General features: G+C 39.9%; 1 protein-coding gene across 2 annotated transcripts in view; it reads right to left on the bottom strand.

Moving 5' to 3' along the window:
* FHIT (fragile histidine triad diadenosine triphosphatase) overlaps nt 1-27,829 on the bottom strand; it is a 964,256-nt gene that overhangs the window by 289,799 nt on the left and 646,628 nt on the right. For both annotated transcript variants that reach the window (XM_087954523.1, XM_087954522.1), the window contains exons 3-4: nt 10,992-11,137; nt 9,838-9,867 (exon numbers count right to left, since the gene is read on the bottom strand). In XM_087954523.1, coding sequence (XP_087810649.1) covers nt 9,838-9,867; nt 10,992-11,137 — 176 coding nt within the window. The remainder of the gene's footprint in view (nt 1-9,837; nt 9,868-10,991; nt 11,138-27,829) is intronic.

Here is a 27,829-nt window from a genome sequence, read left to right on the forward strand (position 1 = left end):
AACATCTGCACTAAGCCCATCTTAGATTTGATTAAGAAAAAGGAAATATCTGACTCTTCTTCTTGACGGGTCCCCTTGAGCAATATTCCTATTCTTGATATTTGCCAAATCTCAGAATTGTACCCATCCTCCAAACATCCTCCTGTAGGCTCTTCAGGTATATTATCTACTGAATGCTCCTCAAAGAAATTTGGCTAGCCAGTTCAAGCCACTGAAGAACCATTTCAAAAGCCATCACTGCAGTTAAGTGTTTTTCTGGTGAGACTTGCAACCTGGTCTACCCAAATATTTGACGGAGCATACTACTTCTGCTTTCGCCTTTCAGCTCCAATCCAGGAGCCTTAGCAGGCAGTTGCTTCCATGACAAACTATTTTGTGCTAAATTTAAATTTACCGACAAAGAAATAAAGGGAGACTAGTCTAGCTATTTCAAGCTGTGAATATAGATACAGCTTGAAATAGCTAGACTAGTCTCCCTTTATTTCTTTGCCGGTAAATTTAAATTTAACACATCACTGCAGTTATTAATGTGAAAACGCTTCAGGGTGAAGATGGATAAAATTCATATAGAAGTTCCAAGGTCCAAATATGGGCATAAACAAGATTGCATGTAGCAAAAAAAAAAAAAAAAAAAGTGAAGTATTCTAAAATCTAAGAACAAATAACTGGAACCATGATCAAGACCCATGCACTAATGTACGCTTTCAGGATTGGTCTTTCCAGCTCTGACTTCTGACATAAAGCCCACCTGTCACTCAAGGTTTGACTGGAATCCAGAGTCCCCTTTCCATCAATGGAAGCCCCCTAACCCAATGAAAGCTTTTACTGGAAGAAAGAACTGCCAGAACTTATTAGTCTTCAATGCCCCTGTATGCTCTGAAAAGCTGGATCGGTAAATTGAGAGATGTTGCAGAATAATGTGGAGAAGAGATGAGACAGTAGAGGGTGGAGGGGGAGGGAGTGTTGTGTTTTCCACCACCAATCCCATTACACACATACCTTATTCTCTCCATTTGTTTCCCAGTGACTGAAGAGCTTCAAAAAAAAAATATGAAAAAGAGGAACCAAAATGATGGGTACGAGGGAAGGAACTAATTTTGCTGAATCTATCACTCCCTTTATGAAGTTCCTCCCAATTGCTCCAAATGCACAGAGCGACCCCTGACTTCTACAGTGACACCTAATTTAAGGAATTTATCTATCCAAATATGTGTTTTTCTTTCAAGGGTCCATGTGCCATGCTTCTGTGCATTAAACATTCCCCCCCTCACCCCCTCCAAGTAAAACATTTGATGGGGGGCGGGGGAAGCACATTTCTGAATTATATTTCATCCATATGGATAGGTATCTGATCGGTAGTTTCAATGAATCAGCAGCCACTCCAGCAGCCTTATCATCCTATTATGGCATGGGATTACAGTAATTGAATCAGAAATGCACTGGACATGCAAGTAATGTTATTAAAACACCCACTTAGCATTTTTTTTTAAAGCTGCATCATCTAAGCAAGGGCAATAAATTACCACACATTATGGTGTTCTTGGTTTTGAAAAAAAGAAAAAAAAAGTGACCAAATACAAGGTTAAAAAAAAAAGAGGGGTATGTAATGTCTAAATTTACATTTTCGAGCATGTCATTTCTAAAAATCCAAGAGTTTGTAATAACTTCAGTGGGTCACAGTCACTGCATTACATTTATTAAGCTAATGGGATGGGAAGCCGAACACGTCTACATGGTTTTACAATTCACTGGCTGCACATACATTTCATGGCCTTTGCCTCTTGCACAATAGAAAATCAATTCTCACTTTAATCTTTAAAAGCAAGATATATGCTTGCTGATGACTAATCAGGGGAGCCCTTTGAAAAAGCAGCAACATTTGGCCGGCAAACACATTTGCAGGTAACCCTAGAGGTCACCACTGCCAGCTGTGCATTTAAATCGGCTTAGGTCAATCACACAAGGAGTGATAAGCTCATGACCATAGACCTTCAGCCCTCCATTGAGACCATTTGAGACTCTGATGCTTAAGCAATCGCCACTGGCTAAACAAAGCGGATCTCAGCCCAGGAGACGATATGGTCACTTCACAGAGGGCAGGTACTGTTCTGAGACCACTGGAATGGATTGGTAAACCTACTGGCAAATCATGTCATTCTGGAATCTATTATATAGAATGTCCACACTACCTGTGCCTAACAACAATAAGGATATGGGATCAGAATTTGCTATTATCTGTGGGGGTCCCTGTTGCTGCCTGAGATTGATAATGTTCTTTTCTTGTTAGAAGGCGATGGGATTTTCTCTTTATATGGAAGTGGTTTACCCTGTCAGTTTTGGTGGGACTGTTCTTGATTAATGCTAAACAAGCAACCAAGTCATAAACAACACCCCAATCATCGAACTACCAACTCAGACAATCAAACAGTAAACCACAGCCTAATCAAGAAACCACCAAGAGCACTCCCACCAACCCTGATAGGGCAAATCACATCTATATAAACAGAGACCAAACCCCACTCCCTTCTAGTACTGATGCAGGGGTGGATTGCTGGGAGTGTGCAGGGGTTTGGGAGAGCCCCCAGCTAAGATTCTGTGATGATCCAGGACGTGGCACAAAAGCAACAAAGTCACAAAAATAGGTAAAGTCCCTTTAATACCTCCAACTTGGCTCCCCAATGTCCAGTTATCACCGGCTGGAGAAAAAACTCTCCCAAGAACAGTTTTTAAAGGGAAGAAATTCCTTCAGAACCCAAAGTACATATAAATTATAAATAAAAACCAACACAAACCACGCTGCAGCAATTAACGAGACAGGGCAGGATAAGGAATTGAAGACTTCAAAAGATAATGAAACACACATAGTTGGGAGGACGCCAGAACTCAGATAAGACTTGACAAACTAAAACAATTCATGCTTTGCTTCCAGCAAGGAGCTATGTGCAAACACCTTCTTTATTCTGTTTTCCCAGCTGCAGCAAATGAAGGGAATCAGGGCCTTTTTCTCCCCCATAACCCACGTTGCTCCCTTATTCGTTCCTCCCTGTGTGCCCTAGGATGAAGAGGGGGTGGGCCTGGGTCTTCCTCTGAATTCCCAGCCGAATTGTGCCCTTCCCCAGTTTTCTCTACAGCCACCGGAGCCACACTCCCACTCCCTGTCAGCTGTTCCACCTCTCCCTCGGAATCAGATTCCAACAGGGGCATGACAGATTCTGTGCAGTTTGGAGAACCCCCAAATCCCACTCCTGGCTGGCCCCACCCACCCTGTCTCTCCCCTCCCAGGAGTCCCCACACTTCCTGTTTTGGATGCAGGTAAGTGCAAGGGTGCGCGTGGAGGCTCAGGGAGGGCAAAAAATAGCCCTCTTGGAAGTTTGGGAAGCCCGGAAATGGGTCCGTTTCTGACTTTCAGAGATCCTTTGGAGCCCTGGGAGACCGTTCTCACCCTTCTGGAAGCTTGAGGAAAGCCTCTGGAGCCCATGGTGGACAAAAATGCCCCTCCACCATGGTGCAGGAAGCGAACTAGGTCACACCCACCATGGCCACGCCCACCCAGCAACCAGGCAAAGAACCGGGCTAAAATTTTTGAAGCCCACCCCTGTACTGATGGTATTACTAGTCGGGTAGTGAAACCTCTGAAAGAAAAATAATCAAGCTCATGGAGACCAAGGACTCACCCCGAGTTACAAATATTAGCAATTTAACCTGGAGCTACAAATATTTTCTTCTTTCACTGTTATCTTATGGAAGCTCTTGAAGCTAGGACACAAACACGTTATATCAACAACGCAGAAGCAGTTATGATGTGGGGAAGCCACCAGGAAGTCAGCACACACATCATAACTGTACGCAGCCCTGGCAGTTTGCAAATTGTCTCCAAATTGTGGAATAAGATGAAGAAAATTATTGGCAAAGAAGCAATAAGAATATGTATCTGTAGAACACAGCAGGGGGAGAGATTTACTCTTTTTTTCATCCAAGTAGTTACTTGAAAATACTTACATATATAGATCTACTGCTGCCTGCCCCATCATGATGCCATTAAGGCAGAGGTCTCCAAACTTGGCAACTTTAAGACTTGTGGACTTCAACAGTTGAAGTCCACAAGTCTCAAAGTTGCCAAGTTTGGAGACCCCTGCACTAAGGAAAGCCAAATGTACCGGAAAGGGGAAAGTTTACTTATGGTAAGTGCTATAAATAGGGTTTTAACTGTGGCCTTCAATCTAGCCTAAATGTCTACCAATACCTTCCCTGGGGACCCAGCAAGCCTTCTGCCTCTCCTGATTTATTCTTGTTAAGATTGCTTAATTTAAAAAAATGAAAAGCCAACATGCTTTTCAGTAATTTCTTTAAGTTATACATGAATCCTTAAAGCAGGATACAGCAGTGGCTGTTAGCAGCCACGGATTAATTAGGAAGGGTAACCCCCTATTTAGCAGAAGGGTAAAGGAAAATTGGTGGTAAAAAATTATCCTGGATGGTTAGAGGAAAAAGCAGCCTCACCATTTCCTCTTTTGATAAATGTATGTTCTGTCACTGAACATAACATATGGGTGATCCTCATTTAACAGCCAATCATTCACCAACTGCTCAAACTGATGATAGTGCTGAACAAGTGGTAGTTTTAACCAGTCCTTGGAATTCTGGCTGCCAGCACTTCTGTTTCCAACAACAGGTAAAGTCAATGTGGAAGACAGCAGGAAACCGGAAGCGGAGGTCCTTGCTTATTGAAGCAACTAGGACAACTAAGTGGTGCAGTCACATGTATTTTATGACTAATGTCAGCGTTCCAAAGTAAACCCTCCAGGCAATTCAAAACTCTGAGACAAAGTCCATCAAAGTAAGAATTTATTAGAGAAGTTATGTTGGCACATCTGGGGAAAGCCCGAATCTGAATTCCCGCGTTTCCCCCCCCCTCCATGCTAAAACTCACACCGTGCTCCATTTAGTGACTCCCCAGTCACATTAACTGATCAACCCCTTGTCTCAACTGCCACCAAATTCCAGTCACTTCCCTCCAAATGCCAGCAACTTGTCCTTGAACTCTGGCAAAAGAATGTTGTGGCTATACTCCCTTCACTGCTCTCCTGTTGCCCATCCCGCATTGTGGCAGCCCAGAATCTGAATCAAGATGGATCCGGGGCTGACAACTACATTGTCAGCAATGACAATTCTGGTCCAAGTTGCTCTAGTAAACTGGGGACTGCCTGTAATCTCAACATTTCAAATGTGCCTGTCTCTTTAAAAAAATTAGAGATTCCTGCTTTAGAAAAGGGATTCACAGTGGAAAGTTGGTGATTTATATCCTGTCTTTCTGCCATAGCAGATATCATGGGACCATGGCAGCAGGCACCGTGAGCCCAAGAAGTGACATTGGATAGGGAGAAGCAGAATGAAGATGAATTAAAAAGCTGGAAATGGGCCATGAAATTTTAAAAAATCTCTTCTGGGCTTTTTCCCACCCCCCAGTAAGATTTCTGAATCTCTGACCCAGCAATTCGCTTGAGATGTGCTAAGTGCTTTTTTAGTTTTTCATTTCTTTCTCCTTCCTCCAGCCTTGTGAGCTATTCTGAGGCAATAAAAAAGGAGATCACAAATAAGGTCAACATATGAAATGGAAAAGAAGAGAATTGCTTTCATTTGCTATTGTCAATTGTTAAGATTATGTGAATCAAGCCGAACAAGGACTTCCGCTAAGAAATCTTATACTCATATAATGTCAGGATCAAAATCATATCATTGCTGTGTAAGTGGAATGGCCACCATATCCACACGTCCTTAACTGAAAAAGGATCAGAAAAAAGAATCTGAAAATACCCAAGCATCAGAAAGTCAGGCATAACTCCAGTGCTCCTGAAATTGTATGTGATTGTGCCAAATACACAGGTAGCAATTAAATGTTCAGTAACCTATCCTTACACCATCAATATTATATAATAGTCAAGATCATGCCATGGTGCCTCCTCCGGTGCATCAGACTGTAAAGGGTAGAGGGGATGGCCTTGAAGGACAGAAGGAAGAATAGCTACCATGGCAACAGTCAGATAAGAGGGACTTGAGCCAAGGCCAAAAAAAGTAACCTGACAAAATGCCTCAGACAAACCCCATGCTAGCTCACATGAAGGGAAAGCAGGCTCATTTAGTCTTCAAGATTCTGTTATTGTAGTTGTTGCAATAAAAGGAGTTCTGACCTATATGGCATAGGTTTCTTAGTCTGGTGTACCCGGTAGGATTGACCCAAGTACACTGTTTTGCAAAGCAGCTGGGACAAGAACGAAGAAACAGAGCAGAGGAAGCCATAGCATAGGTCAGCAGCAGCGTACAAGCCCAGCTCTCATAATTCTCTGACTCCATCCTTTCTACCTCAGATCTTTAGTGGGCTGAATGATCTTAAGGACCGGGACTACCATGACTGAAATGACCACTTTGGATAGAAAACTGCATCTGGGAATTACACCTGAGCGTGGTATAGCAACAGTTAGGAGTGGTGTGGTGGCCTAGCGGTGGAGGTCTCACCTCACAATCCAGAGGTGGTGAGTTCGATTCTAAGTAGAGCAGATATTTCTCTCTCTGGGCACAATGAAAATATATCTGCTGAACAAAACTCCGCATTGGCGACAGGAAAGGCATCCGGCCAGTAAACACTCTGCTAGCTCCATTCAGTTCTCCAGGCTTTACCTTGCAAGGGATTATGGAATCATTAAAAGAAGATGATGATGGTGTAGCAGCAGTTCTTTCTTCTATGTGGAGGAAAGCAGCCACTCTCAGCCTTCTCTGGTATATAGAAGAGAGGACTATCTTTCTCCACAGGCATTTTTTCCATTGCTCCCTCCTACTGTCTCTCAAAAATAAAAGTACAATTTCCTGTGTTGAGGAAGGCGGTTGGAAAAGGTTATAATTCATTTGTTGATTGATTACATTCTATCAAATCAATGATGAATCTTAGCAGGGGAAATGGAATGGGGCTGGGGCAGGTGCTAAGATCAGAAGTAATTCAGATGAGAAATCCTGATGGGTCATATTCAATATGAACTTATTCACTGCCTGATTATGCCAACTAACCAAATTAGTTGCTGATCGGGGGTTATGTAGTTCGATGCAGAAGTCAAGGAGTATCATCGCAAATGCATGGCAGATAGAATGACTATCACAGTTTTTCTCTCACTCATTTCAGTCTTAATCCTTCTAAGAGAAGTAACTCATAAAGTCAGATGCAAAACATTTGATAACCAGTCAATCAGAAGACAAAGATGTTTGATCTGAGTGGGCATCTGTGAGTGAATTAAATCAAAGTCCAGCTTGCTCAGAAATTGTAGAAATAGTTTGCTATGAGGAAGAAGTAACAAGAGATGGATAAAAGTATCTTTCTCAATCTATTAGACTTCAAGGACATCACTTAAAACTGACCTCAGAAAAGCATAATCTATGTAGCAAAGCAGAAGTCATTTTTAAAGAGAGAATCTTTACAAAGTGAAGAAAGATAAAATAATTTGGCTACCTATAGAAGTACTATTTTTAGAGACATTCTCTGCTGGATGAGAATTAAGAAAAGGAAAATGACCCAAAGGTGATTTTTCAAGAAGCAACTGGACTTTCTGTTTTTTCTTTGAAGATGTTTCGCTTCTCATCCAAGAAGCTTCTTCAGCTCTGACTGGATGATGGGGCAGATTCCCCTTAGATCTCCTATTAGCAGCTTAGCTAAAGCTACCTTGTCCCAGATTTCTTCAGTTACTTGACTAAGCGCTATCAGCTTGTAGAAACCTCAACAGTATTTAATTGTAATCTCTAGAAAGGAGAATGGCTGATTAAGCAAAGAGCCTTGCTATCCTACAAAGGCATGAAGTTTTAACTTCTCAAAAACCCATATATGGAGTTAGGGATAGAAAACCAAGATGGGTTAACATCTCTCATAATCTAAAGCACGGGTCCTCAAATTATTCACCTTATCTATCAGATGACTGCAAGGAACATAAATCCTTCTACTCTTGACAATTCCGTCAAAATAGAAGAAGTCTTCAAGGGAAAACAAAGAAAGTCCAATGCCTCTTGAAAAAATACCTTTGGGACAACCATTTCCTGAATGGTTGAGAATCTCCATAGACAAGAAGAAGGATGACTTCATTCTCTGACAGCATCTAGCTTGCCATTATGGAGTGTAGGACCATGGACAGATCCAAGGATGGAGAAAAATTAGAACTGTATCAAATGGAAGTCTCTAAGCCAGGGGTGTCAAACACAAGGCCCATACCAAATCCCGCCAGACCTCGTCTGATGGCCCGCAGTGCCGCCGCCAGCCTTGCAGCCTCCCCTTTTTTTTTTCAATGAATTTACTCCGTGCCTGCACTGGAGTAAATTCATTTTAAAATGGCTCAAGTTTAAAAAAAAAATTTACTTACCTTCCGGGACCTGGCCCGACTTCTTCCTGCCCGCACTGCTCCCTGGGTGTCGGACGTGGCGTCATCACGTGACGTCCGCCCGACATCTCCAGGGATCAGAGGAGGCGCGACGGACGCGCGAGAGGAGCAAGAAGAAAGAAGTAAAAAGAAAGAAAGGTAAGTAAAGTAAATGGAGGGGCAGATGGCTGGGCACTATAAAGGGGCAGTCCAACAGCAGCCTGAAAGCGAAGTTCCAGGATGCGACAGTCGTGACTTTTACCGTCTCCTCCCCTGGCCCTTTGATGGGGACCAAACTGCTGATGCGGCCCCCGATGAATTTGAGTTTGACACCCCTGCTCTAAGCAATTTTCAGTCAATGGAATCCCAATTATTGAACTTGGACTTTCTCCCTGAGAAAACCTAATTCCCACAAAAATGTATAATATTAAAATGCAGAAAATAGTTAGAATTGCATTTTTGTGTGCAAAATGTACAATGGTACTTGTTCAGTTCTTATCGAAAATGAATTATCGGGCTCAAAACGTTTTCATGAAAAAGTGTGTGGCTTTTCTGTATGTCCCAGTCGGTATTTCCTACAGTTTTAATTAAACAACAACCACAACCACAAGCTAAGCCTTGTCAGAGTATATTCATGAACTGGAATAGAGCATGGTAACAAGGTCAGCCAATGAATAGGCATAGCAACTAAATCAGCCAATGAGGACTGTTTTGGAAACTGAAACTAGAAGCAGCCTAGGCTGGAAACTGAAACTAGAAGTAGCCTAGGCATGGCTCTATAATATTAAGCTCTGAAGCTCTGAAGCTGTGTTGAGCTCTGACTCTGTCTATTGAAAATGAAACTGCTTCTCTCCTCTGCTGTGTATAATGCTTGCCTGCTGATCTAAAATAAAACTGATGTTTTTGCTCCTGCTGCTGAAGTTACTTGCAACATGTTTCTGTTTGAGTTTGCTCCATTTTGGAGAAATCTACAACTGGTTTGTAAAATTTACTTATTATGTTTATAAAGACATTAAATGAAGCATCAGCCATCTGTGTTTATTTTTCTGGCGCTGAATTAACGCTGCAAAACTCTGAATAACCCTGGCCCTTCATGGTTTAATATGGGAGGAGTTTTTACGTGCTCTTAAAATCTAACCTGAAATGCCAGAAACAGAACCCCTTTCACATTTTTAGAAGACAACTATACAAGATAGAAGGATTTCACGGACTACAGTAGTGACCAAGAGGTACCGTTAAATGACAATGGTTAGTAAAAGAGGTGAGATGTAAGCATATTGTACCATCCCATTTCAATCAATATATTTACTGATACTAACAACTGAGGGATCCTTTGGCTTCAAGGATAAAACAGCAACGCAGCAATGTGTTGCAGCTGAGTGGTTTTATTCGTTCATATAATTGCTTCTTATTAATTGGTACTCTGCATAATAAAATAAGCACTCACCTTCACAGTCTGACCAGCTTCAGGACCATCCTGTGGGGAGAAGTGGAAGAGAGGAAAAGAGAGGAAAGGAAAGTGGGGGAGAGAATTAGATAATAACAGCCAACAAGATTCTCCCGGGCATTCAAAACAATTGCCCATTAATAATTTAAATTTAATTTCATTGTGCATTAATTTATCGCACTCTTGTGGGGATGATCTGGCACCAAAGTATTTGGGAACAGACACCTTTCTATTTCAGTCCCAAATCCAATAGGAAATGATGGAACTGAGGAGAAAAAGTTCTGGCACATTTGTTCCTCTTGGTCTTCACCATCTCAGATCACAGATGCTCTTAATAATGTTGGTGCTCATCAAGATTTATGGGGACTGTTTAGAAAAGATGTGCTGTTTGCAGACATAATATAGTAGGATGCCCTTTTTGGTTTAATATGATTTTAACAAAAGGTCTGAAGTAACCAGTGCAACCCATTCGTTCACAGCTGTGTCCCAGAAACTAAACAGAGTTATCCACTTGGTGGGAGGACCAATGCTTTTTGTACAAGACCCACATTCTGTGGGCAGCTTAAAAAGCTATTTATACTTAAATCCAAGATTAAAATTAATATATGAAACTTCATTACCCTGTTCAGTCAGGATATGCTTTATAGCTTGTTTTATGGTAGTATGCCAACATGGAATAACATGGTCGAAGCTGTCTTTAATGGATTTTGAGGATTTCAGGTTGCTCAGCCTTGTTGACCCTAGCTAAACCCTGGAATCCTGTATGAATGTTGCAGTATGGTGTTGTGCTCTGGTATGGTTTCTAACTCTTGAAAGCTATTTTTGCAAATGTGCAAAAACTATTCATTGCATGCATTCTTCTCTCTCCTAGGGCATTTGGAGAATTGTCCCAGAGGACATTAAATTAATTACCGAGGAGTTTTTTTAGAAAAAGAAATAAAAATCTAAGTTACTGTAGCTACAATATTGACTTTTAGTTGATGTTGCTATAGTGAACCCCACTTCACATAGGAAATTTCAGGTAGATACCTTAAGAACTATTTTTGGTATTATAAACCTTAAAAACTGCATTTTGGGAGCTTTTGTATAACAATGTATAAGGACAAGGTGATCAATTTTTTTCTCTCTAATCAAATCACACTCCTAGTACTAACCTGAACCGAAATGGTGAGCGAAGTTCCTCCAAAATGTTGCTCCACTATATTGCCAACTGCTTGTGTTGTGTGAAATAAATCAGCCACTTCCTCAGGATGCAAGTCACGGAAACGTTCCACAGGGCGGAGAGGGCAAATGAGAACATCTGATTTTTACAAAGTTAAGGAACAACTTTGAACTGCAGCAATCCATTAGGAAGATACTGTGCTAGATACTCAGTTCCATCAAAAATATATAGAAGAGAACATGTTTTTCAATAAAAATTGATATATGGAAGGAAGGAAGGGATAGAAGAAAGGAAGGAAGGAAAAATAGCTAGGAAGGCATAAACAGAAGGAAGGAAGGAAAAATAGGGAGGAAGGCATAAACACAAGGGGAGGGATAAATGGAAGGAAGTAAGGAAGGAAAAATAGGGAGGAAGGAAAAATAGGAAGGAGAAATAGGGAGGAAAGGATAAATGGAAGGAAGTAAGGAAGGAAAAATAGGAAGGAAGGGATAGAAGAAAGGAAGGAAGGAAAAATAGGGAGGAAGGAATAAATGGAAGGACGGAAGGAAAAATAGGGAGGAAGGAAAAATAGGGAGAAAAGGATAAACGCAAGGGAAGGGATAAATGGAAGGAAGTAAGAAAGGAAAAATAGGGAGGAAGGAAAAATAGGGAGGAAGGGATAGAAGGAAGAAAGGAAGGAAAATAGGGAGAAAGGGATAAATGGAAGGAAGGAAGGAAAAATAGGGAGGAAAGAAAAATAGGGAGGGAGGGAAAATAGGGGAAAAGGAATAAATGGAAGGAAGGAAGGAAAATAGGGAGGAAGGGATGGAAGGAAGGAAAGGAAGGAAGGAAGGAAGGAAGGAAGGAAGGAAGGAAGGAAGGAAGGAAGGAAGGACTATACATTTTAAAATGCTTGACTTTTTAACTGAATAAATTTTCTCCTCCTTTATAAATAGCCCCAGGATCACAAGACTTATTTGAGAGTTAGAAATAAAAGAACATCCAGAAATTAGGGAAAGAAGATATACACACTAGCTATCTAAGGTTTTGTATAAAACTCCATTTCATAATTTTCAAATTGCATAAAGTGTGTTGCCAATGTAATTGTATGCACATCTCCTCAGAGGTAAATCTGAGTACCATGATATTTTTATCTAGTTAACTATATATATGATTACCGTGGAAATGAGTCAGGAAAAAAAAACACCCAGCTTTTTAGATGATTTGCACAATTCTTTCTGAAATGCAGTATCTGTTTGAGCCCTGAAGAAAAAAAGACAATCACACATGAATATGCACATATTAAAGTAGAGTTGAACCCACTTTCACTGTCATGAAGAAATTCCTGAAAAATATATGACATAAATGTATAAAGCTGACCTTAAATAGAATTTACTAGTCTAAGCTGAATAAGTTGGCATTGAGAGTCAAATCATTGCACTGTTAAAAGCTGGGGCAGCTCTTTGCGTACTGCATCACTTCCACAGCCAGAACTGAGATTTATGTTGATCTAAGCACATTTCGTTTTCTTTTGGATTGTAATCAGTAATTTGATTGGCATAATCAATAATCAGAGTACTCAGAATACAAGCAACTCCATAAACTCTTAGGATCCCTGGGACACCTTCCCATTGAAATTTCTTGGAACTTAATAAGTAACATTCCTGGAACACAGAATACTGTCTACGATATTTCAAGTAGAATTTTTTCCATACACATTTGCTGTCTTAAGCATTTACTTGTACCATGAAATATATATTTACTTGGGAGCAATTTTAGTCAGATCCTTGGAAGTTATCCAAGTAAGCCTATATAAGATTTTCACCTCACCTCCAAAGTAAGTTAGATTGAGTGCACTGAGACCTTTTTCCAGTTTAACATTTTAACCCAATCCCTCTATTCTCGTAGGAAAATAAGTCCCCCAAATTCATTCCTATGTGTGGTAAAATGGGGTAAAACCAATCCCATATTAGATTGCAGTTTTGCACATATTGTCCTGAGCTGGCTCAGGAATTCTGGGAGTTGAAGTCCACCAGTCATAAAAGGGCCGTGGTTCCCTACCCCCGATTTAGTAAAAACCAATCTACACAATAGGACTTACTCCAGAATAACCAGGGCACAGCTGCTTCATAAAGGAGCTGATTGATGGAAATACGTTCAATCAAAGCGAGATTAGAAAACAACACATCTATTTTCTGCTGGGATTCCCTTTTTTGACTCTGTTGTTTATTTGTCTGCCTGCAACAGAAGGAACTGCAGGACTTAATAAGTTCCAATCATTTATTTGCTAGTCTTTTCAGGAGGCTGGAGAAAACGCCTTCATAAATGATGCCGCCGGCTGAGCCAGGAGCCCAGAGGGAAACCAGGGAAGTTGCAGTGAGCCTTGATTTCTACACCAGGAATAAAGAAATAAGAAAACTAATTAATTTTCCTCATTAAAAAGTGGGGGGAGAGTCAAGGCAAAAAAAAAAAAAAATAGGCAGGGGCACATTGGTTTAATCCAAGTTCATTTTTCAAAAGAAAAGATAGGGAGCATTTACCCCTGGGTGTTTGAGAAATTTAGATAATTACCCTTCTTCCGAAGCACTGCTTTATTATTATGGGTCAGTGAACCATTTACACATAGGTAATATCTTTACATTTAACCTCCAGCAAAGCCGTGGCTAACATTCACTTTTAGTTTCTTTTTCTTTTTTAAACGTCTTGTGGTGTTCTGTCCTAGTTGCTTCAGATTCTCCTTTGGAGTATTAACCTCTCAACTAGGACTGCAATTCACCCATTTCAAATGTCATATGGCTTCAGAGATTCTCAAAGACAGTAAGATAAGATCCCTTATTTCTTTTGGAAGCTAAAAGTCCCTTTTCATAGTCCACCTCAGTGGTGGGATTCAAAGTTTTTTTTACTACCGGTTCTGTGGGCATGGCTTGGTGGGCATGGCAGGGGGAAGGATACTGTAAAATCTCCATTCCCATCCCACTCCAGGGGAAGGCTACTGTAAAATCTCCACACACACACACACAACTAACCTGCTTTCCAGCTCCGTTCTCCTGTGCAGGACAACAAAAGAAGACCCAGCCAATCAGCTGGGACTCGGGAGACAGAGAATAAATGGGGGCGGGCCAGTCAGAGGTAGTATTCTGAACTACTCAAAATTTCCGCTACCAGTTCTCCGAACTACCCAAAATTTCTGCTACCGGTTCTCCAAAACTGGTCGGAACCTGCTGAATACCACCTCTGATCCACCTGTATTTTTTTTCCTATACTTTCTCCCACTTCCTTTGGCACACACAAAAAAAGTCACACTGAAATAGACATACTTTTTAGTACTAGATCATTACAAAGTATGCATTCTCAAATAAATTCTCCTCTTACAATGCAAATGCCAAAATGCGTTTTGATTTTATGTACAGTATGCACTCAATCAAGAATGGCCCTGAAAAAGAAAAGAATAAGGAAGCACAAAAGCCACAGGATAATTAATTTCCAGACAATTATTAATTAATTACAGTTCTGATTGCCTTGCCGAACTTAGAAATCCAGGCCATATCTCCAAGATGTCAAGGTTTAGCAAAACTGGTTGGTACCATTTTCTCCCATTTTTAAAGCTTCGTTATAGCTTCAGTACTTTCTGTAGGTTTCTATCACACTTTCAGGGTGACAAGGGCAGGAGAAAAGCAAGAGAGATTTCTCAAAACTAAGGTGGTTTTTTTTCAGTCTAAAAAAAAATAAAATCCAAAAGCAATACTTCTTCTCATACACGGTGTCTCCTTTTCTTCTGGACTGTAATGGTCAGGCTTCAGGGTTACTAGGTTTAACTCAATTTAAAATGGCCAGGCCTGGGGATACTCATTAAATTTGATCAGAGAAATAACATTGTTAAAGATTTCTGAAACCTGAAACCGCTGTGTGAAAAATACTGGAAAAAACAGAGCCTATTTTAAGCAATAAAAAAAGAAGGGTAAGAGGAGTTGATCCTATCTTTAGCTTTGTCTATAATCATTACTGAAAAACTCCACTGTACTCTTTATACAGTATATACCTGATGCCTAATCTGTCTGACATAACATGCAGAGAGAACAGACAGAGAATGGGTCTAAAGGAACATCTTAGCCTCCCATTTCTTTGATACATAAATTGTACAGTGTAATTTAGGACCTTCACAGAGCAGATGTATTTTATATCTCAGACAGTGAAGCAAAGTAGCATCAATACAGGAATTGCAATTAAAACCCTGAAGCCTTTTTCCTTAAATATAATTTGGTACTGACATATATCATAAGCACTATAACATAACTGTGCAAATTCATAGCTATCTATCTATCTATCTATCTATCTATCATCTATCTATCTATCTATCTATCTATTATCAGATAGATAGATAGATAGATAGATAGATAGATAGATAGATAGATAGAAGATAGATAGATAGATAGATAGATAGATAGATAGATAGATAGATAGATAGATAGATAGACAGAGGTGATAGAGATAGATGGATAGATAGATAGATAGATAGATAGATAGACAGAGTGATAGAGATAGATGGATAGATAGATAGATAGATAGATAGATAGATAGATAGACAGAGGTGATAGAGATAGATGGATAGATAGATAGATAGATAGATAGATAGACAGAGATGATAGAGATAGATGGATAGATAGATAGATAGATAGATAGATAGATAGATAGATAGACAGAGATGATAGAGATAGATGGATAGATAGATAGATAGATAGATAGATAGATAGATAGATAGATAGATTTTTCACATATTTTAGACTGCCCATCTCCTTCAAGGAGGGACTCTTTCATGCCCTTTGACCAATGCTGTTGTGATGCACAAGATGTCACTTGCTCTTGTTTGTCTTCCTTATGGATGCCTATATTACCAGATCCACAGTGTTATCTTTCTCTGCACATTTTACATAAGTATCTGTTAGTTTCTCGGGGACAGTGGGGAATGATACTTTCTGACTTACAAGATTCTGTTAATATATCTTTATAATAGCGTAGAATTACAATGGGGGAATGATACTTTCTGACTTACAAGATTCTGTTAATATATCTTTATAATAAAGTAGAATTAGTTGGTCGGGTTTCCTGTCTGGTCTACCTGGTAAAGCTGAAATCAATCTTGCAAGTCTGAAAGTACAATTCTCCCACCATTGTCTTTACAGTCCAAGAAACTAGAGACAATCCCTTCTTGAGCCTCTTGTTCCCTCCAGTGTCTACCTGTAGGCTATGCTCTCTCTTATCTGACTGTTCCCTCTGTAGCATCTCTTCATCCCAAGGTCTTTCTCACATACTATTACATATAGCCCTACAGTATATATCCTGCATGTATCCTGACCTCCAGACTAGGAAATACACCCCCCAAGAAGCTATGTTTGATTTTCCTTCCCCCATTATTTAGAAATATGATACATGCACATTTCTTTTGCCAAGCTTACAGTCAGTAAGTGATTTGCAGAATGATTTTAATTGTATTAATTTTGTTTTATACCTAAGTTTTTTAATGGTTGTAAACAGCCTAGAATATTATGAAAAAGCAAAACAAAACAAAAAACAAACAAAGTAGAGATATGTAGTAAATGGAATGAATGAATGAATGAATAATGTAGTACATAATTGCTTTTTCCTTTTTTTTTTCCAGTGGAAAGAGATAGAGATTGTCATGATTTTAAATACAAGCTATATAGCAAAAGGAAAAGTGGGAGATACAACTAATGTAATGTAATCTACGGCACTGGAGATGTTACCCAGTTTAGGTAATGAAACATCTGCAAGAAAACAAGCAAGCTCAGAGAGTACCAAGGACTCCTCAGTTACAACTAAAACCTGCAATAGATACGAGGAAGGGGAGGGGCCAGGTCTGCTCTTGAGTGAAGCAAATCACTAAATGGGCCTAAATCTTGGGAAGTGGATACATCAAATAGTTGATATTTGTCAGACAAATAAAGGCCAGTCTACGTTTTCCTACTACCTGGCACTCTTTCAATCTACCATGTTAGTTCCCTTCTGCTGGAACTAATTTCATGCTTGTCTACACAATTGCCATGGCATCAGAACAAGGAAGGTTTCTGTACGTTTACAGTGATGTTACTCTGGCCCCATATAACTCACCAGCAATGTTAAAGTCAGCAGTTCAGACTTCCAATTTTCTGGGCAGATGTGTTGGATTGAATTGGTCTGGATTCCCAGAGGGAAGGGGATGCATTCCAGAGGAGTAAGAGACAGTTCAGTTCAGGTTTGTGTGAGAGGAAGGAGGTGAAGCGAGTCTCTCCCAAATAGTTCCCAGAGTGTATGCTTCATGTACAGTAGGTAGAAGAGTGCTTTATTCTGGCAAGATTCTGTCTATAGGCATGGAACAATAAAGAACTTTGCTTGGAAAAATCACATATTTTCTTTGGTTTTGAGAGCCTGACAGCAACTCAGCCATCACTAAAACTGTTCAGCAGTATTATCATTCATAACCTTGAGTGGCTGCCAACATTTATTTATTTTTCTCATTTATGAACCACCTCAGAGAGGGATTTTTATTCACTTAATGTATTCACTGTGAAATATATCCAATCTATGAAAAACCATACAATAACTAGTAAAAGAACATTATCATTTATTTCACCAATTAAAATAACCTTAAAATCGAATATTTTGATTATTATGAGATGGAAAATATGTTACGATGTGCTTCCAAATTTCAATGGGAGAATCAAGGAGGCTTGGGAGCTTTTATGAAATCTATGAATTGCCCATTATCCTATAGTTCACATTCTGATAGAAGAGAATATTTGTAGTTCAGGGTTGAAATGAGGGGTCTTTGGTGCTCCCTGAGCTTGATTGAAACCACCAATGCTAACAGGGCAAGCCACTTTGAGAACACTTCCACTTCCTACTAGCAATAGCAATAATACTTATATACCACTTCACAGTGGTTTACAGCTCCCTCTAAACAGTCAGCAGCGTATTGCCCCCAACAATCTAGGTCCCCATTTTACTGACCTTTGAAGAATGGAAGGCTTGAACTGTTCAGGATCAAACTCCTAGAATGAGCAGTGAGTTAGCCTGCAGTACTACATTCTAACCATTGCACCACCATGGCTCTTAACAGCATTAGCACCAATAATGTCACCCAGTTGAGATAATGAAACATCTGCAACAAAACAACCAAGCTCAGGGAGCACTAAGGACTCCTCAGTTCATGTTCCTTATTGGTTCATTTCCATCTTCTACCTTTCTCAGAGACATATGTCCTTTCGTGACTGTCTTGTCCCTGACATATTCATTAGCCTTCATTAAGGGAAAAAGGGAACCAGCTGAAAAAGAGACCAAGCTCATTTGATCTCGAGAAGCCAGGCTCAAGAACCAAAACCAGAGTAGAACTGTGTGCCTGACTCTAACTGACTCACATGCCTGCGGACTCTGATCTTGATCTGAAGTATGAACTACCTAGCCCACAAAAATATTGATATTATTTACAAAGGTTATGTTGAGAGGCAATTTGGGAGGGAAGGTCCACTCAAGAGTAAAATGTTAATCTCAAGTTGCCTGGTATCTCCAAGAAGGCCTGTTCAGCCTTGGCAGTGCTTGGTGAAGTTAGGAGCTTCCAATATTAAGGACTCTATCTGAGCATGGTCAGTCATAGAAACATGTTTTATGAGGTGTTCATGATGAAGTCTTGACATTAAACGTTGCTTCCTTGCCTGGACTTTCAATCTTTAATTTCTTCCTGTGTCAACTTGTTAGAATTGTGTTGCTGTAAGAAACTTGGTTATCTCAAACTTTGGATAGATGGCACTAAAATGTTGCCTCTTAATCCTATTAGGAGTGCGTCCAATGATTTTGACTGTCAATGATTTTAAGTGTCAATGATTTTATGTTAATAAGCTTGTAGGCCAGGCCAGTCACTCTAAACTCCTATTACATGTTTTGTATTATCTTTAAGAGAACATTTCCTTATTTGCATTTCAGTCTGGGACAATCTCTTTGGACTGAATATATACCATGTATTATAGAACCCTTCTTAGTAAGAAATCTTTTGGGATGGAGATTAAGGCTGTAAGCATCCCGTTAGGCCTCACAGCTTTATTGTATTTGACTGGCTAGGTTTATGTTTATTTTTTCACACAGAGAAATGGCACAACCTGTTACAAGTCTTGCTGAGTGGTAAACTTTCAATTATTTTCCATGAACACCAGGGGTGTCAAACTCAAGTCCCACAGGTTGAATCTTGCAGACCAGACTGAGGACTTGTTTACAACATGGGGTGCTTAGATCTGGTCTGCAGGGCCACTCTGGAAACAGCAAAGGACCAGCCCGCGGTGCCTCTGCCAGTGAAAATGGAGCTCAGTTGCAGGAGCTCCATTTTTGCTGCCAGAGGGTTGTAAGAGTACGTCGCAGGTGAAATGCAGAGGTTGCATAAGAGGGTTGCAGGGGGCCTGAGAGGGAGAGCGAGGCTCCTCTGGAGGACAAGGGTTTTGCACTCTCCCTTGTCTTACCTTCCTCCTCTGGATCTCCCCCCCCCACACCCGCCTGGGCAACCACAGGCACCTCGACACAAATGACATTGAGCTAGCCATGGCCATCCCAGCCATGCCCCTCCCTCCAAGGTCAAACACAATCCTGATGCAGCCCTCAATGAAATCTAGTTTGACACCCCTGATGAAGACATGAAATATTCTATGGGAATAAGTAGATAATATGGACGGATCAGTATATTTTCCCACCTGGCTCTCAGAATAATCTCCATCTGAAAAAAAATGTGACAGTGTGTTTTAGTATGTTTTTAATATTTATTGGGTATAAAATATTCTATTTTATGTCAGAACAGATTATTTAAGTTAGACAAAGTCCAAATCATGAGAAATCACAATAACAAATGTTTTAATTTACTTGGAGTGGAGCATTTAGATCTCAACTTTCTTCAGTCTAATATTGGCTCTCCAAGATGTTTCTTTCTAGGTCTTTCTCCCAAATTCCACCATGGTATAAAAGCTACTATTATAATAGCGGTACCCAAAACCGCTGTGTTATATGTAGAAATAACATATGTATTTGCCTGTTACACCTAAGAAAGTATAGAACCAAAGAGACTCCATTTTTGTTCGTAATATGACCTTCTAGAAAGATATCTGAACACTTATATAAGCATATCATGTTTCTAACTTGTTATTCTGTAAAGTTGAAAATATTATGTCCTTGGCTGGAATGGGGGTTTATATTTTGGCTTGAGATTTCATGTCATAAAGGCTGGGTTGTCCTGACATTAACAGAACTGGTTAATGATCCATTGTGTTCAGAAGAACAACAGGAAGATGACACGAGAACAAGGGTGGTTTCCAAAGAAAGGAAACAGGTGGTATGCTATGGATGTGGCATAGGGACTTATGTAGCTGGATAGATTGTGAACCCAGGAAATGGGCAGACACTGTATATATTCCCCAGCCTTCCAGGGGAAAGATATCTTCTGCTATGAGCAGAATTCCCTTTTGCAAAAGCTTAATAATAAAGCTCTTGTTTACTGTCTCCAGTTGTGTTTTGTGATTTTTCTGCCCTTTTTATTTTACTTAATAAAACCACTGTTAGGGATTTTTTTAATTAAGTAAAACCATTAATCCCTAATGGTAAATGGATGGCTGAAAGGATGATCAGATTCAGGGAGTGCCAGGTTGACTTTGAGTTCACACTAATCCTTGTTTACCATCCTTTCAGAAACAATCAGCGGCACATAATCTGGATAGAGAACCTACATAAATACAGGTAATCCTCAATTTCCGACCACAATCTGGATCAGAAATTCCATTGCCAAGCAACACAGTTGTTAGGTGAGTTGCCTTCAATTTTACAACCTTTCTACCACGACGGTTAAGCAAATCACTGCAGTTGTTAAGTGGATCACATGGTCCTTATACAATTCTGGCTTCCCCTATTGACTTTACTTGTTGGAAGCCAGCTGGGAAGGTTATAACCAGCGATCACACACGATCTTGGATTGCCGCAACCATTGTAAATACATGCTGGTTGCCAAGCACCATAATTTTGATCACATGACTCTGAGGAATGCCATGATGGCTATAAGTGTGAACACTAATCATAAGTCACTTCTTTCAATGCCATTATAACTTTGAAGTCGATGAATAGTTGTAAATCAAGGACTACCTGTAATGATAAGTGCTAGCAACTTTCCCAGGAAGGGGAAAAAAGGTACCTTTGAAGAAATCAATTTTTGCAGGTCAGTAAAACAAGATGACTGTGGTTCTTAGGCAAGAAATAAATAAACCGTATCTTGTTTGATTCCCAATAAAATTGCAAAACGTGTTCATCTTCAAAATATAAACAGAGGCTAAGAGGAAGAACTCCTGGTGGGCTGGCAGAAAATATCTGTTTTCTTTGCATAATCTAAGACAGTAGTTTCTTACCAAACTCAAAGTACATTCTTGACTTTGTTTGGTCTCCTAATCTCCGTTGCTTCTTCTTGCTCTTTCCAAGGTGAGGGGGGGGGGAAGTCATTAAGATTAATCGAATTATCCTCACATCAACAATCTTGATGTAGCATCTTTGCACATGTTTACATGAATACAAAAAACAGGATGTAAACAGGGAGAGGGAACCAAAGGAAATCAATATGAATCTCCCACAGAGATCTGTGTGTGCTTCACTGATAAAGTTGAAGCTTTAAACCTCCACCAGAGAGATATATTTTACCACTTTTGCACAGCCTATTGCTTAATGTCACCAGCCCCCATAACCACCCCAGGTCAGATGAGCTTTGGAATGAAAGCTGTACCATTCTCCTAAAAATATACCTGGGATAAAGGGACATGCCTCAAATTAGAATCAAGTGAGGAAATTCAAGAATCAACTAGATTGAGGAGGTCACAATAAAAACTAGGAGAGAAAGGAGATTAAAAGAGCCAGATGGACAACCTTCAGACCTGGGCTACAGACAATTCTTAGTCTCATTTCAAAAGCTCTCGAAGCAAGTGATCATTTCTAATCTCTAGTACAAGCAACCGGACGTTTAGTTATGTGGTAGAAGTGGGTGAAAGAAAGGAAACAAGAGAGGGAAAATAAGTGTCAGAACATGGGGAAAAAGTGAGAGAAAAAGAAAAATAACAAATGTAGTTCTGCCTTCATAGATGGCTTCCTACCTAACCCACCATGCGGATCTTAGCAGATAATCTCCTAAGTAATATAGGGGCACCAATGTGTCATGCTGGAGGTGGTGGATGGTGGTGGATGGACCTACAGCAGATCCAATCACATCCCCTGTACCAGTGGTGGGATTCAAATTTTTTTACTACCGGTTCTGTGGGCGTGGCTTGGTGGGCATGGCTTGATGGGTATGGCAGGGGAAGGATACTGTAAAATATCAATTCCCTCCCTACTCCTGGGGAAAGATTACTGCAAAATCCCATTCCCTCCCCACCCCACTAACTTGCTTTCCAGCTCTGTTCTCCTGTGCAGGGCAACAAAAGAAGACCCACCCGATCAGCTGGGACTTGGGAGGCAGAGAATAGATGGGGATGGAGCCAGTCTGAGGTGGTATTTGCTGGTTCTTCAAACTACTCAAAATTTCTACTATCGGTTCTCCAGAACTGGTCAGAATCTGCTGAATACCACCTCTGCCCTGCACACCTTGTTTCATCCCTCCCAATCTTTTTACCATAATTTATTATTATATTTTGTGCATGTGTGTATATGTATATATGTATATGTATGTCTATGTCAAGAAGCTTCTTCAGCTATGTATATGCATATGCATATAGTTTTATTGCTTGTAAGCTGCCCGGAATTGCTTGTAATGAGATGATGGCAGGCAAATACATTTAATAAATAAAATGAATAAAAATAAATATGACTTTTAGCATAAAAATGACAGCTATTCAAAGGTAGTGGATGCCAATGAATTGAAATTCCAGGTATGTGTACAAGGGACTTTACAGGTAATCCTTACTTAATGATGGGCCATTTTATTACTATGACTATTGAAGTTACAGTGGCCACAGAACAGGTGCTTTACACCCTGTAAAGCATCCACAGCTGTTATAAATGTTACACAGCACCCACCCCCACCCACCCAGTCCTGTGGTTGCATGTTGGGTAATTCAGTTTTAGGAACTTTCATGGCATTCTGTAGTCATGGGACCACAACTTGCAATGTTTCTATTTCTGGAAAAATCACCCATTCAAATGAATTGGTGCACTTAATGTTTGTGTTCATCTGATGGCTGCAGCATTTGCTTAACTACCATGCCATTGACTTAATGATGGCAGCAAAAAAAGCCCTAGAAATTTATTTCTGGTGAAGTGGATGTCTCAAGTTACAATCAAAATGACTTAAGGACGTAATTCCGGGCTCAGTAATGGTCATAGGTTTATGGATAGGTAGACTAAGCAAGAATTTAGTCTCAAAGACAGGAAATCAAAGCTGTTCTTATATCAAATAACATAGAAGTGACTGCTATTCTGTGCAAGATATATGAGTGCCTTACTTTTTGTCATAATCATAACAGAATGCATCCATCCAAGACACAGCCACTGAATCAATACATTAAATTCTTAGAGCCCCCATGAGAAAAAAAATACAAATATTGTATACAGCATTGTACAACCAGCAGTCAAAAGCAAGCTATGCATATCCCTTTTGAACTCTTTGTTTTTAGACTAAACATCGAAAAGAAGGGAAAATAAATATGGTGTCTTTTCCTCCATCCTTCATCTTAGGGAGAAAATGGGATAGGGGTTTCAAGGTTTTAAAATAAGTCTTTCCAATAATGTTAGTTTACCTCTTTCTAATATTAGTCCGTAGGGACGCGGTGGCTCAGTGGCTAAGGCGCTGAGCTTGTTGATCAGAAAAATTGACAGTTCTATGGTTCAAATCCCTAGTGCCGCGTAACAGAGTGAGCTCCCATTACTTGTCCCAGCTTCTGCTAACCTAGCAGTTCGAAAGCGTGTAAAAAATACAAGTAGAAAAAAAGGGACCACCTTTGGTGGGAAGGTAACAGCATTCCATGCGCCTTTGGCGTTTAGTCATGCCAGCAACATGACCATGGAGAGTCTTCGGACAGCATTGGCTCTTCAGCTTTGTAACGGAGATGAACACCGCCCCCCAGGGGTGGGATTCTACCAGTTTACACCTATTCGCTAGAAGCGGTTGTTAACATTCTAAGCAGTTCGGAGAACCGGTTGTTAGAAGAAATTACTGGCCTAATCCTGTAAGGAAGGCAGGAAGGAAACATTCTGGTGTTGCTTACAGAAACTGCCTCTCCATTAACCCTTATTATATTCTTGGCAGGATTAGACTTCCTATCTCAGGAACTTCTCTGGAGTTTTTTTTCCCTCCTTTGCTGGTACTTTGCTTGTGTGGAGTGACCATTCAAAGTTACAATGGCACTGAAAAAAGTGACTTATGACCATTTTTCACACTTACAACTGTAGCAAATCCTCACAGTCATGAGAGGCCAGGCGAGGAGATGGTGCCTCGATGTGAGTGATATTGAGTTGGCCACGCCCAGCCAATAAAATGACCACCAAGCCACGTCCACCCAGTTACATGACCACCAACTAAGCCACGCCCACAGAACCGATTGTTAAAAAAATTGAATCCCACCCCTGCCGCCCCCTACAGCCGGAAACGACTGACACGTATGTGCGAGGGGAGCCTTTACCTTTACCTTTAATATTAGTCCATGGCAATGGTGAGGTCTGGTTAGCTTAGTCTAAGATTTTTGTTTGTTCCATAAATCTTTATCCTCTACACAATATTATTTTTTCCTATGTGGCCAGTTGGGACTTCCCAGGCTTTTTCTGTTCTCATTTCTGGTTTCAAGCAGAGAAAGTTATTTTGAAGTCCACATTAATTTTCACCTTGAAGTAACTAGGAAGGAAATGTGAGGAGACTTTAAGCCTATTCAAGCAGTTGGATTCTGGGAGGGGGGCAGAGCAGTCTAACTATTCCCTCAGCCTTGGAATAAAAAATACAAACTAGACTGCAGAGAGATTTGGAGCATCACTTTGCTTTTGATGAAGCTTTGATTGAAAGCACTTTATTGATAAAGCACCTTATTGATATGGAGCAGAGGGCACCATGTGGTGTTAACATGACCACCGTACCACTTTGATCTAATCTAATCAACAGAAGGTTTTCTTCCCAGCCAAAATGTTGTGCTGATCCACATCACTTGTCAATTTGCATAACTCTACAATCTCTTCAGATCATTGTTTGCTGGTCTTTGAGAAATGAATCTGTTTATGAGAGGAGATGAAAGAATTGCATACTGCATGTAATAATTCACTGATCTCATATCAAGGATGGCTCCACCTGCGCCCCTTTGTGCCATCCCAAGTCCCCAAGAGTTTGTGCTTCCCCTTTTGGTTGTTTTGGGAAGGTTTAGGGAAAATTAAAGAGGAAAATGCACGTGCTTGAAAGATAAATACTGATATTGAGATATAGTCAATTTAGTCTTTGCTCACATTGAAATTCCAATGCAGACTATGTATAGATGATGATGATGATGATGATGATGATGATGATTATTATTATTATTATTATTATTATTATTATTATTATTATTATTATTATTATTATTATTATTTCAATGCAACAAGAAGCTGTAGAACCTCAATCTGAATTGTAACCATAGTGGAAGCAAGGATTAAAGACTCTTCCCTGGCCATGCTAAGGATCTGATCCAGACTGGGATATTTCATGTTGGAAGCTTGTTCATTGATAGGGAAACCTGCAAATATGGTTAATTGGAGTTAATCCCAGTTTCATGACGTAAAACCAAAGTTCATTTTTAATCACCTCCAACCCAAACAGAAACCCAAAAAGCACAGGCCAAAGATAGGGCACCATGCAATATATAGGCTTTCCTTTTGCAATTTGAATTTTCCATCTATTTAGAAAACTACTGATATATTTAATCACTTTTTAATCAGTAGAGAGAGCTGTTACACTGTAAAAAAAGAACCTGTGGCATAACTGCTTTCTACTGATAAAAAAAAGAAACAAGCTGCAATAGTTTGGAAGAGATTTTTTTTTTTATTATGAAGTAGTGGTGGTGATACTGCTAGTAGTAACAAGAAAACTGATGACTATTCGCTATGCATTATATATCGCCATAGTGAAATTGGTAGGTGATAGTTGCCCCATAGAAAAAAAAGCATGCATATATAAAAGCAGCCAAGAACAACATTGATCAAGTTAAAAATTGGAATTTACTGAATGTGCAGGAAACAACAACTGAATATTGAAATGATGTAATAAATATAAGAACATAATGCTGGCAAGGAAAATCATTACACGGTCAATTTCTACAAAAGATTAAGTGGAAAGTAGATAAAGATAAAATGTGGCAATGGTTTACAACTGGAATATTTAAAAAAAGAAACTGAAGGCTTGATTTTTGACTGCTCAAGACTGCATCAAACTAATACAGTCAAGGCCAGAATTGAAACATTATCAAATGATCCAAAGTTCAGATCGTGCAAAGAAGCAGAAAAAGATCATATACTCAACTTGGGCAAGAAGATTACACCGATTCTAAACAATGGCATAATGCAGTCGCCAAAATGATTCACTGGAACGTTTGTAAAAATTATCATTTCCCAGTAATGAAAAAAATGGTGGAAACATGATTGTTGAAAAAGTAGTTGAAAATATGGAGGTTAAATATTGTTGGATTTCCAAATTCAAATGCATAAAGTCTTGATTCGTAACACACAAGTTTTAACTATGATTGAAAAGACAAAAGTCTTTTCAAGACCAAGAAATAGAAAGAATAGAAGAAAAAGAATTGGAGAAAATCATAAAGTATCAAGATTTGGAAATTGAAGTTGAACAGGTCCCTTGAGCAATGCTGTGGATGTCCTTTCCAGTGACTGGAGGCTATTGGGGACTGGATAGGTGAAATGGTTTCTGACTCAACCCTGATAGAATGATAGAGTGGCTGTGGGTCTTTGGATCTTCTGGAGATAAGGTTCTTCCTTATGTAGTTCTGGATGGGGTTGCACAATCCCAGACAGGTCCAGTGCAGAAACTGGGAATCTTCCTAGACTCATGGCTCCTGCTCAAAGAGCAAGTGACAACCATGGCTAGGAGAGTCTTTGCACAGCTTTGGGTGGTGCCCCAGATGCATCCATTCCTGTACCAGGAGGTCCTTCTCTCAACCTCTTATAACCTCTTGTTTAGACTAATGCAACACACTATATACATGGGGCTGGTGCAGCATTCAGTAAATATATGACATAGATTCCACTACTCACACCACTAATGTGTGAGCTGCATTGGTTATAAGTATATGTCTAGTTGCAATTGAAGGTGCTAGTTACCTTTAAAGTGCTGTATGTTTCAGATCAGGTTATCTAATGGACTACTTTTTCCAAGAGTCTCTACCTTCCAATTCAATCTACCAGACTGGGCATGCTATAGATGCTGTGAGTCAAGGAATGTCAGCTGGCAGGGGACAAGAGGACAGCAGTAACTCCTGGTCTATGGAATATCCTCCCCTTGGAGATATAATGGGCCCAATCTTTTTATCTTCACTTAAATCACACTGGGTGCCATACCCCCAATTTTTTTTTCAGATGGTACTTAGAAAATCTGCATTGTCAAAATTTCCATCCTAGGGTCTTGGAAAGAGCTCAATGCATATAAAGTTCAACAGCAGCTAAAAAACTGGTTTTCCATTGTTGTGTATATATCACTAATAACAATAACATGCCCAATTTTTGAGCATGGCACTTGCCATGGCACAGGACACAAGGCAACCATTAAAGCATCAGAAGCTATAGATCCATTCAGATGAGCATACATGAGTTTATCTGGTGATTTATTTGCTTTCT

Source organism: Notechis scutatus, chromosome 2 (genome assembly GCF_049901735.1).
Source record: "Notechis scutatus isolate UNSWTSFEM ecotype Mainland chromosome 2, rNotScu1.2, whole genome shotgun sequence".
NCBI classification, from domain to species: Eukaryota; Metazoa; Chordata; class Lepidosauria; order Squamata; family Elapidae; genus Notechis; species Notechis scutatus.